Source organism: Cyanistes caeruleus, chromosome 37, assembly GCF_971803275.1.
Source record: "Cyanistes caeruleus chromosome 37, bCyaCae1.hap1.1, whole genome shotgun sequence".
Taxonomy (NCBI): domain Eukaryota; kingdom Metazoa; phylum Chordata; class Aves; order Passeriformes; family Paridae; genus Cyanistes; species Cyanistes caeruleus.
In genome coordinates, this window is record NC_141738.1 from 963,917 (window position 1) to 982,079 (window position 18,163).

The window sequence follows — 18,163 nt, forward strand, 5'->3', positions numbered from 1 at the left end:
GGGGTCCCCATCCCCGTTTCCCCAATTTTTGGGGTCCCCAACCCCCCCAACCCCCCCAAATTTTGGGCTCTCAAACCCCTCCAATCCCAAAATTTTGGGGTCCTGAGCCCCCCAACCCCCAAATTTCGGGGTCCAGAACCTCCCACCCCCCCAAATTTTGGGGTGCTCCTTTCCACCCCCCCAAATTTTGGGGTCCCGAGCCTCCCACCTCCCCAAATTTGGGGTCCCGAGCCCCCCACCCCCCCAAATTTCAGGGTCCAGAACCTCCCAGCCCCCCAAAATTTTGGGGTGCTCCCTCCCACCCCCCCCAAATTTGGGGTCCTGAGCCCCCCACCCCCCAAATTTCGGGGTCCTGAGCCCCCCACCCCCCCAAATTTCGGGGTCCCCAATCTCCCACCCCCCAAATTTCGGGGTCCAGAACCTTCCAGCCCCCCAAAATTTTGGGGTGCTCCCTCCCACCCCCTCAAATTTGGGGTCCTGAGCCCCCCACCCCCCAAATTTCGGGGTCCCCAATCTCCCACCCCCCAAATTTCGGGGTCCCGAGCCCCCCACCCCTCCAAATTTCCGGGTCCCCAACCTCCCACCCCCCCCAAATTTTGGGGTGCTCCCCCCAGCCCCTCCCCAGTTTGGGGGTCCCCCCTCACCGTCCACCACGTCGGCTTTCTCCACGTCCCCCCGGCTCCGGGGGTCCCCGCTGGGGGAGCCCCCCCCGTCCACGATCGTCACCTGGGGGGGCACCGGGATTTGGGGGGGCTCAGGCCATTTTGGGGGGTCCCAAATCCCTTTTTGGGGGGTCCCAGATCCCTTTTTTGGGGGGCTCAGCCCATTTTGGGGGGTCCCAAATCCCTTTCGGGGGTCCCAGATCCCATTTGGGGGGTCCCAAACCCTTTTTGGGGGTCCCAAATCCCTTTCAGGGTGCCAGATCCCTTCTTGGGGGGTCCCAAATCCCTTTTTTGGGGGGCTCAGCCCTTTTTTGGGGGTCCCAAATCCCATTTGGGGGGTCCCAGATGCCATTTGGGGGGTCCCAGACCCTTTTTGGGGGTCCCAGATCCCATTTGGGGGGTCCCAGATCCCTTTTTGGGGGTCCCAGATACCTTCTTGGGGGGTCCCAAATCCCTTTTTGGGGGTCCCAGATCCCATTTGGGGGTCCCAAATCCCATTTGGGGGGTCCCAAATCCCTTTTTGGGGGTCCCAGATCCCTTTTTGGGGGGCTCAGCCCTTTTTGGGGGGTCCCAAAACCCTTTTTGGGGGGTCCCAAATCCCTTTTTGGGGGTCCCAAAACCCATTTGGGGGGTCCCAGATCCCTTTTTGGGGGGCTCAGCCCATTTTGGGGGGTCCCAAATCCCTTTCGGGGGTCCCAGATCCCATTTGGGGGGTCCCAAATCCCTTTTTGGGGGGTCCCAAACCCTTTTTGGGGGTCCCAAATCCCTTTCAGGGTGCCAGATCCCTTCTTGGGGGGTCCCAAATCCCTTTTTTGGGGGGCTCAGCCCTTTTTTGGGGGTCCCAAATCCCATTTGGGGGTCCCAGATGCCATTTGGGGGGTCCCAGACCCTTTTTGGGGGTCCCAAATCCCTTTTTGGGGGGCTCAGCCCTTCTTGGGGGTCCCAAATCCCTTTTTGGGGGTCCCAGATCCCTTTTAGGGGGTCCCAAATCCCATTTGGGGGTCCCAAATCCCTTTTTGGGGGGCTCAGCCCTTCTTGGGGGGTCCCAAATCCCATTTTGGGGGTCCCAAAACCCTTTTGGGGGGCTCAGCCCTTCTTGGGGGGTCCCAAATCCCTTTTGGGGGGTCCCAGATCCCTTTTTGGGGGTCCCAAATCCCTTTTTGGGGGGTCCCAAATCCCTTTTTGGGGGTCCCAGATCCCATTTGGGGGTCCCAAATCCCATTTGGGGGGTCCCAAATCCCTTTTTGGGGGGCTCAGCCCTTTTTGGGGGGTCCCAAAACCCATTTGGGGGGTCCCAGATCCCATTGGGGGGGTCCCAAATCCCTTTTTGGGGGTCCCAGATCCCATTGGGGGGGTCCCAAATCCCTTTTGGGGGTCCCAGACCCTTTCTTGGGGGGCCAAATCCCTTTTTGGGGGGCCCAAACCCTTTTTGGGGGGTCCCAAACCCTTTTTGGGGGCTCAGCCCATTTTGGGGGGTCCCAAATCCCATTTGGGGGGTCCCAAATCCCATTTGGGGGTCCCAAACCCATCTGGGGGGCTCAGCCATTTTTTGGGGGTCCCAAATCCCTTTTTTGGGGGGTCCCAGACAGCCCAGCTCTGCCCAACCCCAGTTTTGGGGTGAATTCTCCCACTTTAGGGGATTTTGGGGTTTCCAGGTCCCAGATTTTGGGGATTTTGGGGTTTCAGGGTCCCAGATTTTGGGGATTTGGGGTTTTCAAGGTCCCAGATTTTGGGGATTTGGGGTTTTCAAGGTCCCAGATTTTGGGGATTTGGGGTTTTCAAGGTCCCAGATTTTGGGGATTTTGGGGTTTTCAGGTCCCAGATTTTTGGGATTTTGGTTTTCAAGGTCCCAGATTTTGGGGATTTTTGTGATTTTGGTGTTTTTGGGGTGTTTTTGGGGATTTTGGGGTCCCTGAGCTGCTGGCACTGCCCACAGAGACCCAACACCTGCACCCAACCCCAGTTTTGGGGTGAATTCTTTCACTTTAGGGGATTTTGGGGTTTCTGGGGTTTTTTTGGGGTTTTCAAGGTCCCAGATTTTGGGGATTTTGGGGTTTCCAGGTCCCAGATTTTGGGGATTTTTGTGATTTTGGGGTTTTTGGGGATTTTGGGGTCCCTGAGCTGCTGGCACTGCCCATAGAGCTCCAGCACCTGCACCCAACCCCAGTTTTGGGGTGAATTCTCCCACTTTAGGGGATTTTGGGGTTTCCAGGTCCCAGATTTTTGGGATTTTGGGGTTTTAAGGTCCCAGATTTTGGGGATTTGGGGTTTTCAAGGTCCCAGATTTTGGGGATTTTTGTGATTTTGGGTTTTTTGGGGTGTTTTTGGGGATTTTGGGGTTGCTGACCTGCTGGCACTGCCCGTAGAGACCCAACCCCAGTTTTGGGGTGAATTCTCCCACTTTAGGGGATTTTGGGGTTTTCAAGGTCCCAGATTTTGGGGATTTTGGGGTTTCCAGGTCCCAGATTTTGGGGATTTTGGGGTTTCCAGGTCCCAGATTTTGGGGATTTTTGTGTTTTTGGGGTGTTTTTGGGGATTTTGGGGTCCCTGAGCTGCTGGCACTGCCCGTGGAGCTCCAGCACCTGCACCCAGCCCCAGTTTTGGGGTGAATTCTCCCACTTTAGGGGATTTTGGGGTTTCCAGGTCCCCAATTTTGGGGATTTTGGGGTTTCCAGGTCCCAGATTTTGGGGATTTTTGGGGTTTCCAGGTCCCAGATTTTGGGGATTTTGGGGTTTTCAGGGTCCCAGATTTTTGGGATTTTTGTGATTTTGGTGTTTTTGGGGTGTTTTTGGTGTTTTTGGGGTCCCTGACCTGCTGGCACTGCCCGTAGAGACCCAACAGCTGCACCCAACCCCAGTTTTGGGGTGAATTCCTCCACTTTAGGGGATTTTGGGGTTTTAAGGTCCCAGATTTTGGGGATTTGGGGTTTCCAGGTCCCAAATTTTGGGGATTTGGGGTTTTCAAGGTCCCAGATTTTTGGGATTTGGGGTTTCCAGGTCCCAGATTTTTGGGATTTTGGGGTTTCCAGGTCCCAGATTTTTGGGATTTTGGGGTTTCCAGATCCCAGATTTTGGGGATTTGGGGTTTCCAGGTCCCAAATTTTGGGGATTTGGGGTTTTCAAGGTCCCAGATTTTGGGATTTTGGGGTTTCCAGGTCCCAGATTTTTGGGATTTTGGGGTTTTCAGGGTCCCAGATTTTTGGGATTTTTGTGATTTTGGTGTTTTTGGGGTGTTTTTGGGGATTTTGGGGTCCCTGACCTGCTGGCACTGCCCGTAGAGGTCCAGCAGGACGTAGCAGGGGCTGGGCACCCCCCCGGCCACGGCGCCCTGGTCGCGGCCGTTGATGAAGAGGTGAAGCCGCGCGGAGCCGTCCACGAGGAGCCCCAAAACCGTCCCCGCGGGGAGCAGCTCCAGGCTGGGACCCGGGAGGTCACGGATCTGGGGAGAAAAACCGGAAATTTGGGGGTCTGGGGAAAAAATTGGGAGTTTTGGGGAAAAAATGGGGATTTTTTTGATTTTTGGAGGGATTTTTGGGGGATTTTGGGGAGCTCAGAGCCCCAGAATCGTCAGCAGCTCCAGGCTGGGACCAGGGAGATCACAGATCTGGGGAGAAAAACCGGAAATTTGGGGTTTTGGGGAAAAATTTGGGGATTTTGGGGCAAAAATTGGGGATTTTGGGGGAAAAAATGGGGATTTTTTGGGATTTTTGGGGGGATTTTGGGGAGCTCAGAGCCCCAGAATCGTCAGCAGCTCCAGGCTGGGCCTGGGGAGATCACGGATCTGGGGAGAAAAATGGGAAATTTGGGGGTCTGGGGAAAAAATTGGGAGTTTTGGGGAAAAAATGGGGATTTTGGGGAAAAAATGGGGATTTTGGGGAAAAATGGGGATTTGTTTGATTTTTGGAGGGATTTTTGTAGGGGATTTGGGGAGCTCAGAGCCCCAGAATCATCAGCAGCTCCAGGCTGGGACCAGGGAGATCACGGATCTGGGGAGAAAAACCGGAAATTTGGGGTTTTGGGGAAAAGATTGGGAGTTTTGGGGAAAAAATTTGGGGGTTTTGGGGAAAAATGGGGATTTTTTGGGATTTTTGGAGGGGTTTTGGGGAGCTCAGAGCCCCAGAATCATCAGCAGCTCCAGGCTGGGAGCTGGGAGATCACAGATCTGGGGAGAAAAACCGGAAATTTGGGGGTCTGGGGAAAAATTGGGAGTTTTGGGGCAAAAATTGGGGGTTTTGGAAAAAAAATGGGATTTTTTGGGATTTTTGGAGGGATTTTGGGGGGATTTTGGGGTGTCAGAGCCCCAAAACCGTCCCCGCGGGGAGCAGCTCCAGGCTGGGACCGGGGAGATCACGGATCTGGGGAGAAAAAACGGAAATTTGGGGGTCTGGGGGAAAAATTTGGGAGTTTTGGGGAAAAAATGGGGATTTTGGGGAAAAAATGGGGATTTTGGGGAAAAATGGGGATTTGTTTGATTTTTGGAGGGATTTTTGGGGGGGTTTTGGGGTGTCAGAGCCCCAGAATCGTCAGCAGCTCCAGGCTGGGACCCGGGGAGATCACGGATCTGGGGAGAAAAATGGGAAATTTGGGGTTCTGGGGAAAAAATTGGGAGTTTTGGGGCAAAAATTGGGAGTTTGGGGGAAAAAATGGGGATTTGGGGCAAAAATGGGGATTTGGGGGAAAAATTTGGGGGTTTTGGGGCAAAATTTGGGGGATTCTGGAGAGGTCACGGAGATTTTGGGGGTTATTTTGGGGTATTTTTGGGCCATTTTCGGGTGTTTTCAGGGTTGTTTCTGGCCCGTTTTCAGGGTGTTTTTGGGGTGTTTCCGGGCTGTTTTCAGGCTGTTTTCAGGGTGTTTTGGAGGTTGTTTCTGGCCCATTTTCATGGTGTTTTTGGGGGTGTTTCTGGCCCATTTTCAGGGTGTTTTTGGGGTGTTTCCGGGCTGTTTTCAGGCTGTTTTCAGGGTGTTTTGGGGGTTGTTTCTGGCCCATTTTCACGGTGTTTTTGGGGGTGTTTCTGGCCCATTTTCAGGGTGTTTTTGGGGTGTTCCCGGGCTGTTTTCAGGCTGTTTTCAGGGTTGTTTCTGGCCCGTTTTCAGGGTGTTCTCAGGGTGTTTTCATGTGGTTTTGGGGTGTTTCCGGGGTGTTTAGGGGGTTGTTTCTGGCCCATTTTCAGGGTGTTTTAGTGTTGTTCTCACGCTGTTTTGGGGGTGTTTTCGGGGTGTTTCTGGGGTGTTTTGGGGGTTGTTTCTGGCCCGTTTTCAGGGTGCTTTCGGGGTGTTCTCAGGCTGTTCTCAGGGTTGTTTCTGGCCCATTTTCTGGCTGTTCTCAGGGTGTTTTCAGGCTGTTTTGGGGCAGTTTCCGGGGTGTTTTCAGGGTTGGTTCTGGCCCATTTTCAGGGTGTTTCCGGGGTGTTCTCAGGGTGTTTTCAGGCTGTTTCCGTGGTGTTTTTGGGGTATTTTGGGAGTTGTTTCTGACCCGTTTTCAGGGTGTTCTCAGGGTGTTCTCAGGGTGTTCTCAGGGTTGTTTCTGGCCCATTCTCAGGGTGATCTCAGGGTGTTTTCGGGGTTGTTTCCGGCCCATTTTCAGGGTGTTTCCGGGGTGTTTTCAGGCTGTTCCCAGGGTTGTTTCTGGCCCATTCTCAGGGTGTTTTCAGGGTGTTTTCAGGCTGTTCTCAGGGTATTCTCAGGGTGTTCTCAGGCTGTTCTCAGGGTTGTTTCTGGCCCATTCTCAGGGTGTTCTCAGGGTGTTTTCGGGGTTGTTTCTGGCCCATTTTCAGGGTGTTTTCAGGGTGTTTTCAGGCTGTTTTAGTGCTGTTCTCAGGGTATTCTCAGGCTGTTCTCAGGGTTGTTTCCGGCCCATTTTCAGGGTGTTCTCAGGGTGTTTTCAGGGTTGTTTCCGGCCCATTTTCAGGGTGTTCTCAGGGTGTTTTCAGGGTTGTTTCTGGCCCGTTTTCAGGGTGTTTTCAGGGTGTTTTCAGGCTGTTCTCAGGGTATTCTCAGGCTGTTCTCAGGCTGTTCTCAGGGTTGTTTCTGGCCCATTCTCAGGGTGTTCTCAGGGTGTTTTCAGGGTTGTTTCCGGCCCATTTTCAGGGTGTTTTCGGGGTGTTTTCAGGCTGTTTTGGGGGTGTTTTCGGGGTGTTCTCAGGGTTGTTTCTGGCCCATTTTCAGGGTGTTTTCGGGGTGTTTTCAGGCTGTTTTGGGGGTGTTTTCGGGGTGTTCTCAGGGTTGTTTCTGGCCCATTTTCAGGGTGTTTCCGGGGTGTTCTCAGGCTGTTGTGGGGCTGTTTCCGGGGCTCACCTTCCTGCCGTTGTGGAAGACTCCGCGCCGCTGCAGGATCCAGGCCGGGCGCTTCAGGCCGTGGGCGCAGGCGGGGAGGGGGGAGCGGCCGGGGGGGGCCCCGGTGACCCCCAGGGCCAGCGAGGAGCTCCACTGGGGGTTCAGCGCGTCGATCTGCACCTGTGACGTCACCGTGACGTCATCACCCGCGCGGTGACGTCATCACCGACCCCCTGCCCCACCCATGTCCCATGGGGCAAACCCCCACCCACCCAAAATCGGCTCCACTGGGGGTTCAGCGCGTCGATCCTCACCTGTGACGTCACCGTGACGTCATCACCCGCGCGGTGACGTCATCACCGACCCCCTGCCCCACCCATGTCCCATGGGGCAAACCCCCACCCACCCAAAATCGGCTCCACTGGGGGTTCAGCGCGTCGATCCTCACCTGTGACGTCACCATGACGTCATTGTCCGCGCTGTGACGTCATCACCAACCCCCTGCCCTACCCATGTCCCATGGGGCAAACCCCCACCCCCCCACCCACCCAAAATCGGCTCCACTGGGGGTTCAGGGCGTCGATCTGCGCCTGTGACGTCACCGTGACGTCATCACCCGCCCTGTGACGTCATCACCGACCCCCTGCCCCACCCATGTCACAAGGGGCAAACCCCCACCCCCACACCCCCCCCCCAAAATCGGTTCCACTGGAGTTTCAGCGCGTCAATCTGCACCTGTGATGTCATGGTGACGTCATCACCGACCCCCTGCCCCACCCATGTCCCATGGGGCAAAGCCCCCCACCCCCTCCCAAAATCGGCTCCACTGGGGGTTCAGGGCGTCGATCCGCACCTGTGACGTCACCGTGACGTCATCACCCGCGCGGTGACGTCATCACCGACCTCCCGTTTACACAGACACCCCTCTCCCCATCAGCCCCCAACCCCAAAAATCTGAAGCTGTGACGTCATCAGCAACGTGCTGACGTCATCACGGCCCCAGCGACGCCGCAGCGCCGCCTGTGATGTCACCAATTCCCCGATCCCCCATTGGCCCGTTCCCGTGTGACGTCATCATCCGCATCCCCGTTGCTGATGACGTCACAGGAGCTCCGAGCTCCCATTGGCTGCTCCTCTGTGACATCGCTGTCATCCCTTTATGACATCACGCGCCCCATTGGCCCATCCCTATGACGTCACCACTGCAAACAGTGACGTCACCAGCCCCCTGACCTGCCATTGGCTGCTGCCCTGTGATGTCACCATCAACCCCCTATGACGTCACCAGCTCCACAATGTCCCATTGACCCATCCCCTATGACGTCACTGACATCTATATGACATCAACGCCTCGCTGATCCCCATTGGCCCCTCCCTATGACATCACCACCATCTCCTATGACATCACCAGAATCCCCTATGACATCACCACCACCCTCTATGACATCACAGAACCCTCAATCCCCATTGGCCGCTCCCCTATGACATCACCGCCATCACCTATGACATCACCACCATCCCCAATGACATCACCACCACCCCCTATGACATCACCATTATCCCCAATGACATCACCACCACTCCCTATGACATCACCACCATCCCCAATGACATTACAAAACCCTCAATCCCCATTGGCTGTTCCCCTATGACATCACCCCCATCCCCTATGACATCACCACCTCCATCCCCAATGACATCACAGAACCCTCAATCCCCATTGGCCCCTCCCCTATGACATCACCGCCATCACCTATGACATCACCACAATCCCCAATGACATCACAGAACCCTCAATCCCCATTGGCTGTTCCCCTATGACATCACCACCATCCCCTATGACATCACCACCACCCCCAATGACATCACAGAACCCTCGATCCCCATTGGCCGCTCCCCTATGACATCACCGCCATCCCCAATGACATCACAGAACCCTCAATCCCCATTGGCCGCTCCCCTATGACATCACCGCCATCCCCAATGACATCACAGAACCCTCAATCCTCATTGGTCGCTCACCTATGACATCACCACCATCCCCTATGACATCACAGAGCCCTCGATCCCCATTGGCCGCTCCCCTATGACATCACCCCCATCACCTATGACATCACCACCATCCCCAATGACATCACAGAACCCTCGATCCCTATTGGCTGCTCCCCTATGACATCACCTCCATCCCCAATGACATCACAGAACCCCTCAATCCCCATTGGGCCCTCCCCTATGACATCACCACCATCCCCAATGACATCACCACCACTCCCTATGACATCACCACCATCCCCAATGACATCGCAGAACCCTCAATCCCCATTGGCCGCTCCCTTATGACATAACCACCACCCCCTATGACATCACCACCATCCCCAATGACATCGCAGAACCCTCAATCCCCATTGGCCGCTCCCCTATGACATCACCCTTCTCCCCCGCCCCGGCCGCGCGGCGGTGACGTCACCGCTGACGTCATACCTGGAAGAGGCGGCCGGGGGGGAGGGGCTGCCCCACGAGCACCAGGCCCTGGTTGTAGCTGGAGACGCGCGCGGCCGTGCGGCCCCCGTTGGACAGCAGGATGTTCTTGCCGTGGCAGCCCAGGAACGTCGGGGGGCCCTGGAGGGGAGAAAACCCAAATTTGGGGGGGGTTTGGGGGGATTTTGGGTGTCCCTATAGAGATTTGGGGGATTTGGGGGCATTTTGGGGGATTTTGGGGGATTTTGGGGGATTTTGGGGGGATTTGGGGGGTTTGGACAGCAGGATGTTCTTGCCGTGGCAGCCCAGGAACGTCGGGGGGCCCTGGGGAGGGGAGAAACCCCAAATTTGGGGGGGGTTTGGGGGGGATTTCAGGAGATTTGGGGGGATTTGGGGGGTCCTGGAGGAGTTTTGGGGAGATATGAGGGGATTTTGGGGGGTTTGGAGGGAATTTAGGGGGATTTTGGGGGGATTTGGGGGGTTTGGGCAGCAGGATGTTCTGGCCGTGGCAGCCCAGGAACGTCGGGGGGCCCTGGGGAGGGGAGAAAACCCAAATTTTGGGGGGGGGTTTGGGGGGATTTGGGGGGTCCCAGGGGAATTTTGGGGGATTTTGGGGGGATTTAAGGGAGTTTTGGGGGTCCCAATGGAGATTTTGGGGGGTTTGGGAGGTCCCTGTGGAATTTTGGGGGGGATTTGAGGCAATTTTGGGGCAGATTTGGGGGAGTTTGAGAAGTTTTTAAGGAAATTTGGGGCGATTCAAAGGATTTGGGGAAAATTGAGGGGGTTAAAAGAAAATTTTTGGGGGGAATCCCAGATGAATTTTGGGAGCTTTTGGGGGGGGATTTGAGGGAATTTTGGGGAATTGGAGGGGATTTTGGGGAATTTTGGGGGATTTGGGGGAATTTGAGGGAATTTTGGGGAATTTTGGGGGATTTTGGGGAATTTGAGGCAATTTTAGGGAATTTTGGGGGATTTGGGGTAGATTTGAGGGAATTTTGGAAAATTTTGGGGGATTTGGGGTAGATTTGAGGGAATTTTGGAAAATTTTGGGGGATTTGGGGGGGATTTGAGGGAGTTTTGGGGAATTTTGTGGGATTTTGGGGAATTTGAGGGAATTTTGGAGAATTTTGGGGGATCTGGGGGAATTTTGGAAAATTTTGGGGGGCTTGGGGGGATTTGAGGCAATTTTGGGGATTTTTAGGGGATTTGAGGAAATTTTAGGGATTTTTGAGGGATTTGGAGGGAATTTGAAGGGATTTGGGGGCGGAGCCAAAACCCCCCAGCCCCTCCCCCAGCCCCTCCCCAGCCCCTCCCCCAGCCCCGCCCCCTCCCCGCTCTCACCCAATCAGCGCTGTCGGCGGCGGGGTGGGGGAGGGGCTCGCTGGGGGAGGGGCTGGGGGTGGGGGAGGGGGTGGGGGAGGGGCCGTCGGCGGCTCCGCCCCCCGCCCCGGGCGCCCCTCCCCCCGCGCTGACGATGGACACGGCCGTGACGCGCCCGTACAGGTCCAGGGCCACGAACGCGTTCTGTGACGTCACCGGGGGGGGGGGGGAGAGGAAGTGACGTCAGAGAGAGGGGGCGGGGACTGACGGGAATATCCCCACCCCCTCCCCCAACAGGAAGTGGCATCGGTGCGTCAATGACGTCATACTGCTCCCAATGACGTCATCTGTGACATCATACACCCCACACACACACACACCCCTTGACAGGAAGTGACATCACAGGGTTGATGTGCTGCCAGTGCAAAGCCCCGCCCCGACAGGAAGTGATGTCACAGAGGGTGGGAGAGATGTCACGTGGGCCGGGTGATGTCAAGAGAGGACAGGGATGACGTCATGGACACTCCCCCGCCATTTGACAGGAAGTGACATCACAGAGTCCCAGAGCTGGCGTTATAAAGCCCCCCCCCCACCAGGAAGTGACGTCAGCGGGATGGGAATGACGTCACTTGGACACAGGTGACGTCACCAAGAGCAGAGATGACGTCATAAACTCCCCACCATGACAGGATGTGACGTCACAGCTCTGCGGTGACATCATTGTAAGAACCCCACCCCGACAGGAAATGATGTCAGAGCTTCCTGTGATGTCACAGCAAGGCCGTGCCCACACAGGAAGTGACGTCACTGAGCAGTGTGACATCACATCCTGTCTGCTTCCCATCAGGAAGTGACGTCACTTCCCCTGTGATGTCAGAACAACCCCAACCCCTACAGGAAATGACATCACAGCTATTGATGACATCATCACCATCCCCAACTGATGGGAAATGACATCACATCCTCTCTATGATGTCACAAAGAAGCCCCGCCCCAACAGGAAGTGAGGTCACCAGAGGCTCTTTCAGGCAGGAAGTGACACCCCAAACACACCTGTGACGTCATAGCGACACCGTACCCAGGCAGGAAGTGATGTCACAACCCCCGGGGCGTGGCCAGGGGGAGCCCAGGTACCCCCAAACATCCCCAAAGCGTCCCCAGGTGTCCCCAGGTGTGTCCCCAGGTGTCCCCAGGTGTCCCCCCAGGTGTCCCCCAGGTGTCCCCAGGTGTGTCCCCAGGTGTCCCCAGGTGTGTCCCCAGCTGTCCCCCCAGCTGTCCCCAGGTGTTCCCAGGTGTCCCCATACCCCCCCAGGTGTCCCCCAGGTGTCCCCAGGTGTCCCCATGCCCCCCCAGGTGTCCCCAGGTGTCCCCAGCCCCACCTTGGCCACTCCGGTGGCCGCAGGTCCCATGTCCTGCCCGTCCACCACCAGGTGCATCGAGTCGTCGGCGCCGCGCCGGATCCCCAACCTGTTCCCGACCTGGGGGAGCCAAAATGCACCCCAAAATCACCCAAAATCACCCAAATTCACCCCAAAATCATCCAAATTCATCCCCAATACACCCCAAAATCACCCAAAATCACCCAAATTCACCCCAAAATCATCCAAATTCATCCCCAATACACCCCAAAATCACCCAAAATCATCCAAAATCACCCCAAAATCCATCCCCAACCTGTTCCCGACCTGGGGGAGCCAAAATTCACCCCAAAATGCACCCCAAAATCACCCAAATTCACCCCAAAATCATCCAAAATCACCCCAAATCATCCAAAATCACCCAAATTCACCCAAATTCACCCCAAAATCCATCCCCAACCTGTTCCTGACCTGGGGGAGCCAAAACGGACCAAAATCACCCCAAATTCACCCCAAAATCACCCCAAAATCACCCCAAATCACCCAAAATCATCCAAAATTCACCCCAAATTCACCCCAAAATCCATCCCCAACCTGTTCCCGACCTGGGGGAGCCAAAATTCACCCCAAAATCACCCCAAAATCACCCCCAAATCACCACAAATTCACCCAAAATCACCCAAATTCACCCCAAAATCCATCCCCAACCTGTTCCTGACCTGGGGGAGCCAAAACGGACCAAAATCACCCCAAATTCACCCCAAATTCACCCCAAATCACCCGAATTCACCCCAAATTCACCCCAAATACACCCCAAAATCACCCCAAGTCACCCCCAACCTGTTCCCGACCTAATTTTGAGCCAAAATACTCAAAATTAAGCCCGAAATAGCCCCAAATCCATCCCCAGGTAACCCCAAATGCCCCCCAACCCCCCCCAGGTCACCCCAAACCCCCCCCAGGTGACCCCAGGTGACCCCGGGTGACCCCAGGTGACCCCAGCCCCCCCCAGGTGACCCGAGGTGACCGCACTGACCGTCAGTCTGTCCAGGCTGACCCCAGGTGACCCCGGGTGACCCCGGGTGACCCCAGGTGACCCCAGGTGACCCCAGCCCCCCCAGATGACCCAAGGTGACCCCAGCCCCTCCCAGGTGACCCGAGGTGACCCCGGGTGACCCCAGGTGACCCCAGGTGACCCCAGCCCCCCCAGGTGACCCCAGGTGTCCCCAGGTGACCCCGGGTGACCCCAGCCCCCCCAGGTGACCCCAGGTGACCCCGGTTGACCCCAGGTGACCCCGGGTGACCCCGGGTGACCCCAGGTGACCCCAGCCCCCCCAGGTGACCCCAGACCCCCCCAGGTGACCGCACTGACCGTCAGTCTGTCCAGGCTGACGCCGTAGTTGTGCCGGGCCGCGGTGCCGTTGTGCCGAACCTCGGCGCCGGTGACGGCCCAGGTGGGCGGGGCCGGCAGGTCCAGCAGGGTGGGGGGAAGGGCGGGGGGGCCGGGGGGGCCCTGCCCGGGGGGCAGCGCCGTCAGCCCCACCCGCAGAGACCCCGCCCAGCGCTCGTCCAGAGCCTCGATCCGCACCTGCACAGGTGAGGGACACACCTGGGCACACCTGGGACACACCTGGGGGGTTCTGGACACACCTGGGGGACCCTGAACTCAGCCCCACCTCAGCCCCACCCGCAGAGACCCCGCCCAGCGCTCGTCCAGAGCCTCGATCCGCACCTGCACAGGTGAGGGACACACCTGACACACACCTGGGCACACCTGGGACACACCTGGGCACACCTGGGACACACCTGAGACACACCTGGGCACACCTGGGCACACCTGGGACACACCTAGGACACACCTGGGACACACCTGGGCACACCTGGACACACCTGGGACACACCTAGGACACACCTGGGACACACCTGGGCACACCTGGACACACCTGGGCACACCTGGGGGGTTCTGGACACACCTGGGACACACCTGAGACACACTGGGACACACCTGGGCACACCTGGGCACACCTGAGACACACCTGAGACACACCTGGGCACACCTGAGACACACCTGGGCACACCTGGGCACACCTGAGACACACCTGAGACACACCTGAGACACACCTGGGCACACCTGGGCACACCTGAGACACACCTGAGACACACCTGAGACACACCTGGACACACCTGGGACACACCTGGGACACACCTGGGCACACCTGAGGGGTTCTGGACACACCTGGGGGACCCTGAACTCAGCCCCACCCGCAGAGACCCCGCCCAGCGCTCGTCCAGAGCCTCGATCCGCACCTGCACAGGTGAGGGACACACCTGAGACACACCTGGGCACACCTGGGACACACCTGAGACACACCTGAGACACACCTGGGACACACCTGGACACACCTGGGACACACCTGAGACACACCTGGGCACACCTGGACACACCTGGACACACCTGGGGGACCCTGAACTCAGCCCCACCCGCAGAGACCCCGCCCAGCGCTCGTCCAGAGCCTCGATCTGCACCTGCACAGGTGAGGGACACACCTGAGACACACCTGGGCACACCTGAGACACACCTGAGACACACCTGGGCACACCTGGGACACACCTGAGACACACCTGAGACACACCTGGGCACACCTGGGACACACCTGAGACACACCTGGGGGGTTCTGGACACACCTGGGCACACCTGGGACACACCTGAGACACACCTGGGCACACCTGGGACACACCTGGGGGGTTCTGGACACACCTGGGGGACCCTGAACTCAGCCCCACCCGCAGAGACCCCGCTCAGCGCTCGTCCAGAGCCTCGATCCGCACCTGCACAGGTGAGGGACACACCTGAGACACACCTGGGCACACCTGGGCACACCTGGGACACACCTGAGACACACCTGGGACACACCTGAAAACACCTGAGACACACCTGGGGGGTTCTGGACACACCTGGGGACCCTGACTCAGCCCCACCCACAGAGACCCTGCCTAGGGTACACCTGGACAGGTGAGACAGGGACAGGTGAGGCTGGGACACACCTGGGACAGGTGAGACAGGGACAGGTGAGGCTGGGACACACCTGGGACAGGTGAGGGGGAGGGGAGAGCATTTAACGCACCGGGAGTGGGCGGGGCTTAGCCCTGAACCCGCGTAGGATGGGCGGGGCCTAACCCTGAACCCACGTGGGGTGGGCGGGGCCCAGGTGAGCCCAGAACTCACCTGTGGAATTGGGGGGAGGGGGTAAATCCGGCTTGGGGGCGGGGCTTCCCAATCGGGGGTGGGGCAAACCCAGGCCCCGCCCACCACAACCACACCCATTCTCTTAAAGACACAGCGCCCCTTTTCCCGTCCCTCCCATTTCCCCCACCCTGGGGGCGGGGCTTCCCCTCCCCCCTCCCCCCACGGCCGTGCCCAACCCCCCCACCCCTTTAGGCCCCTCCCACCGCGGCCACACCCATTCTCTTAAAGCGACAGCGCCCCTTTTCCCATCCCTCCCCTCCCCCGCCCCCCCAGGTGACCACGCCCATTTGTGGGCGTGGCCCCGCGGCCCCGCCCACCTCGAAGAGCTCTCCGGGGCGCAGGTGGGAGCGGCTGAAGACCAGCCCGTGGCAGTAGCCGGCCACGCGCGCGGCCCCCAGGCCCTCGGCCCCCAGCGCCACGTTCTGGCCACAGCGGCCGTGGAAGCGCTGGCACGGCCCCGGCGCTGCCGAGAGATGGACACCGAGGTCAGCACCGGACACCGGACACCGGGCACGGTCAGCACCGGACACCGGACACTGCTCCGGACACCGGACACCGGACACCGGACACGGTCAGCACCGGACACCGGACACTGCTCCGGACACCGGACACTGCTCTGGACACCGGACACCGGACACGGTCAGCACCAGACACCGGACACCGGGCACGGTCAGCACCGGACACCGGACACCGGGCACGGTCAGCACCGGACACCGGACACTGCTCCGGACACCGGACACCGGACACGGTCAGCATCGGACACCGGACACCGGAGACGGTCAGCACCGGACACCGGACACTGCTCCGGACACCGGACACTGCTCTGGACACCGGACACCGGACACTGCTCCGGACACCGGACACTGCTCCGGACACGGTCAGCACCGGACACCGGACACTGCTCCGGACATCGGACACTGCTCTGGACACCGGGCACCGGACACGGTCAGCACCGGACACCGGACACCGGGCACGGTCAGCACCGGACACCGGACACTGCTCCGGACATCGGACACTGCTCCGGACACCGGACACCGGACACGGTCAGCACCGGACACCGGACACTGCTCCGGACACCGGACACCGGACACGGTCAGCACCGGACACCGGACACCGGACACGGTCAGCACCGGACACCGGACACTGCTCCGGACACCGGACACCGGACACGGTCAGCACCGGACACCGGACACTGCTCCGGACACCGGACACTGCTCCGGACACCGGACACTGGACAGTGCTCCGGACACCGGGCACAGTCAGCACCGGACACCGGGCACCGGGCACCGGGCACCAGACCCGGTCAGCACCAGACACTGTACAGTGGACACTGCTCTGGACACTGGACACAGTACACCGGGCACTGTTCCGGACACCAGGCACTGGACACGGTCAGCACCGGACACTGCTCCGGACACCGGACACTGCTCCAGACACGGTCAGGACCGGACACCGAACACCGTCAGTTGGGTGTGGTCACTGGGTGTGGTCAGTTGGGTGTGGTCACTGGGTGTGGTCAGTTGGGTGTGGTCACTGGGTGTGGTCAGTGGTGTGTGGTCAGTGGGTGTGGTCAGTGGGTGTGGTCAGTGGGTGTGGTCAGTTGGGTGTGATCAGTGGGTGTGGTCACTGGGTGTGGTCAGTGGTGTGTGGTCAGTGGGTGTGGTCAGTGGGTGTGGTCAGTTGGGTGTGGTCAGTGGGTGTGGTCAATGGGTGTGATCAGTTGGGAGTGGTCAGTGGGTGTGATCAGTGGGTGTGATCAGTGGGCGTGGTCAGTGGGTGTGGTCAGTGGGTGTGGTCAGTGGGTGTGGTTAGCGGGTGTGGTCAGTGGGTGTGATCAGTGGGTGTGATCAGTGGGTGTGGTCAGTGGCGTGTGGTAAGTGGGTGTGGTCAGTGGGTGTGGTCAGTTGGGTGTGGTCAGTGGGTGTGGTCAGTTGGGTGTGGTCAGTGGGTGTGGTCAGCGGGTGTGGTCAGCGGGTGTGGTCAGTTGGGTGTGGTCAGTTGGGTGTGGTCAGTGGGTGTGGTCAATGGGTGTGGTCAATGGGTGTGGTTATCGGGTGTGGTCAGTGGGTGTGGTCAATGGGTGTGATCAATGGGTGTGGTCAATGGGTGTGGTCAATGGGTGTGGTTAGCGGGTGTGGTCAGTGGGTGTGGTCAGTGGGTGTGGTCAGTGGGTGTGGTCAGTGGGTGTGGTCAGTGGGTGTGGTCAGTGGGTGTGGTCAGTGGGTGTGGTCATGGCCAGGGAGGGGCTGAGAACCCAGCGCTTCCAGTACAGCCCAGTACAGCCCAGTACAGCCCAGTATAACCCAGTACAGCCCAGTACAGCCCAGTATAACCCAGTACAGCCCAGTACAGCCCAGTATAACCCAGTACAGCCCAGTACAGCCCAGTACAGCCCAGTATAACCCAGTACAGCCCAGTACAGCCCAGTACAGCCCAGTACAGCCCAGTATAACCCAGTATAACCCAGTATAGCCCAGTACAGCCCAGTACAGCCCAGTACAGCCCAGTACAGCCCAGTACAGCCCAGTACAGCCCAGTATAACCCAGTACAGCCCAGTACAGCCCAGTATAACCCAGTACAGCCCAGTACAGCCCAGTACAGCCCAGTGCCCCCCAGTGCCCCCCAGTCCCCCCCAGTCCCCCCAGTGCTCACCAGGTGAGGGGGGCGGGGCTTTCTCCGGCACCGCCCCCGGGTTCAGGCTGTTGTCGGCCGGGCCGGAGGCGCCGGTCAGCGACACCTGGACACACTGACCATAGAGATCCACCACGGCGTACACCTCTGCGACAGCGGGGACACCTGTGTCACTGTCACCTGTGTGTCAC

General features: G+C 58.5%; 1 protein-coding gene across 1 annotated transcript in view; it reads right to left on the reverse strand.

Annotated features, from left to right (window-relative positions):
• Positions 1-18,163, reverse strand: part of NEURL4 (neuralized E3 ubiquitin protein ligase 4) — a gene marked incomplete at its 5' end in the record, with an annotated part of 57,563 nt that overhangs the window by 11,674 nt on the left and 27,726 nt on the right. Inside the window, 9 exons of the mRNA XM_086871706.1 lie at positions 645-726; positions 3,922-4,101; positions 6,959-7,117; positions 9,419-9,556; positions 10,757-10,939; positions 12,115-12,213; positions 13,466-13,681; positions 15,658-15,803; positions 17,994-18,119. Coding sequence (XP_086727832.1) covers positions 645-726; positions 3,922-4,101; positions 6,959-7,117; positions 9,419-9,556; positions 10,757-10,939; positions 12,115-12,213; positions 13,466-13,681; positions 15,658-15,803; positions 17,994-18,119 — 1,329 coding nt within the window. The remainder of the gene's footprint in view (positions 1-644; positions 727-3,921; positions 4,102-6,958; positions 7,118-9,418; positions 9,557-10,756; positions 10,940-12,114; positions 12,214-13,465; positions 13,682-15,657; positions 15,804-17,993; positions 18,120-18,163) is intronic.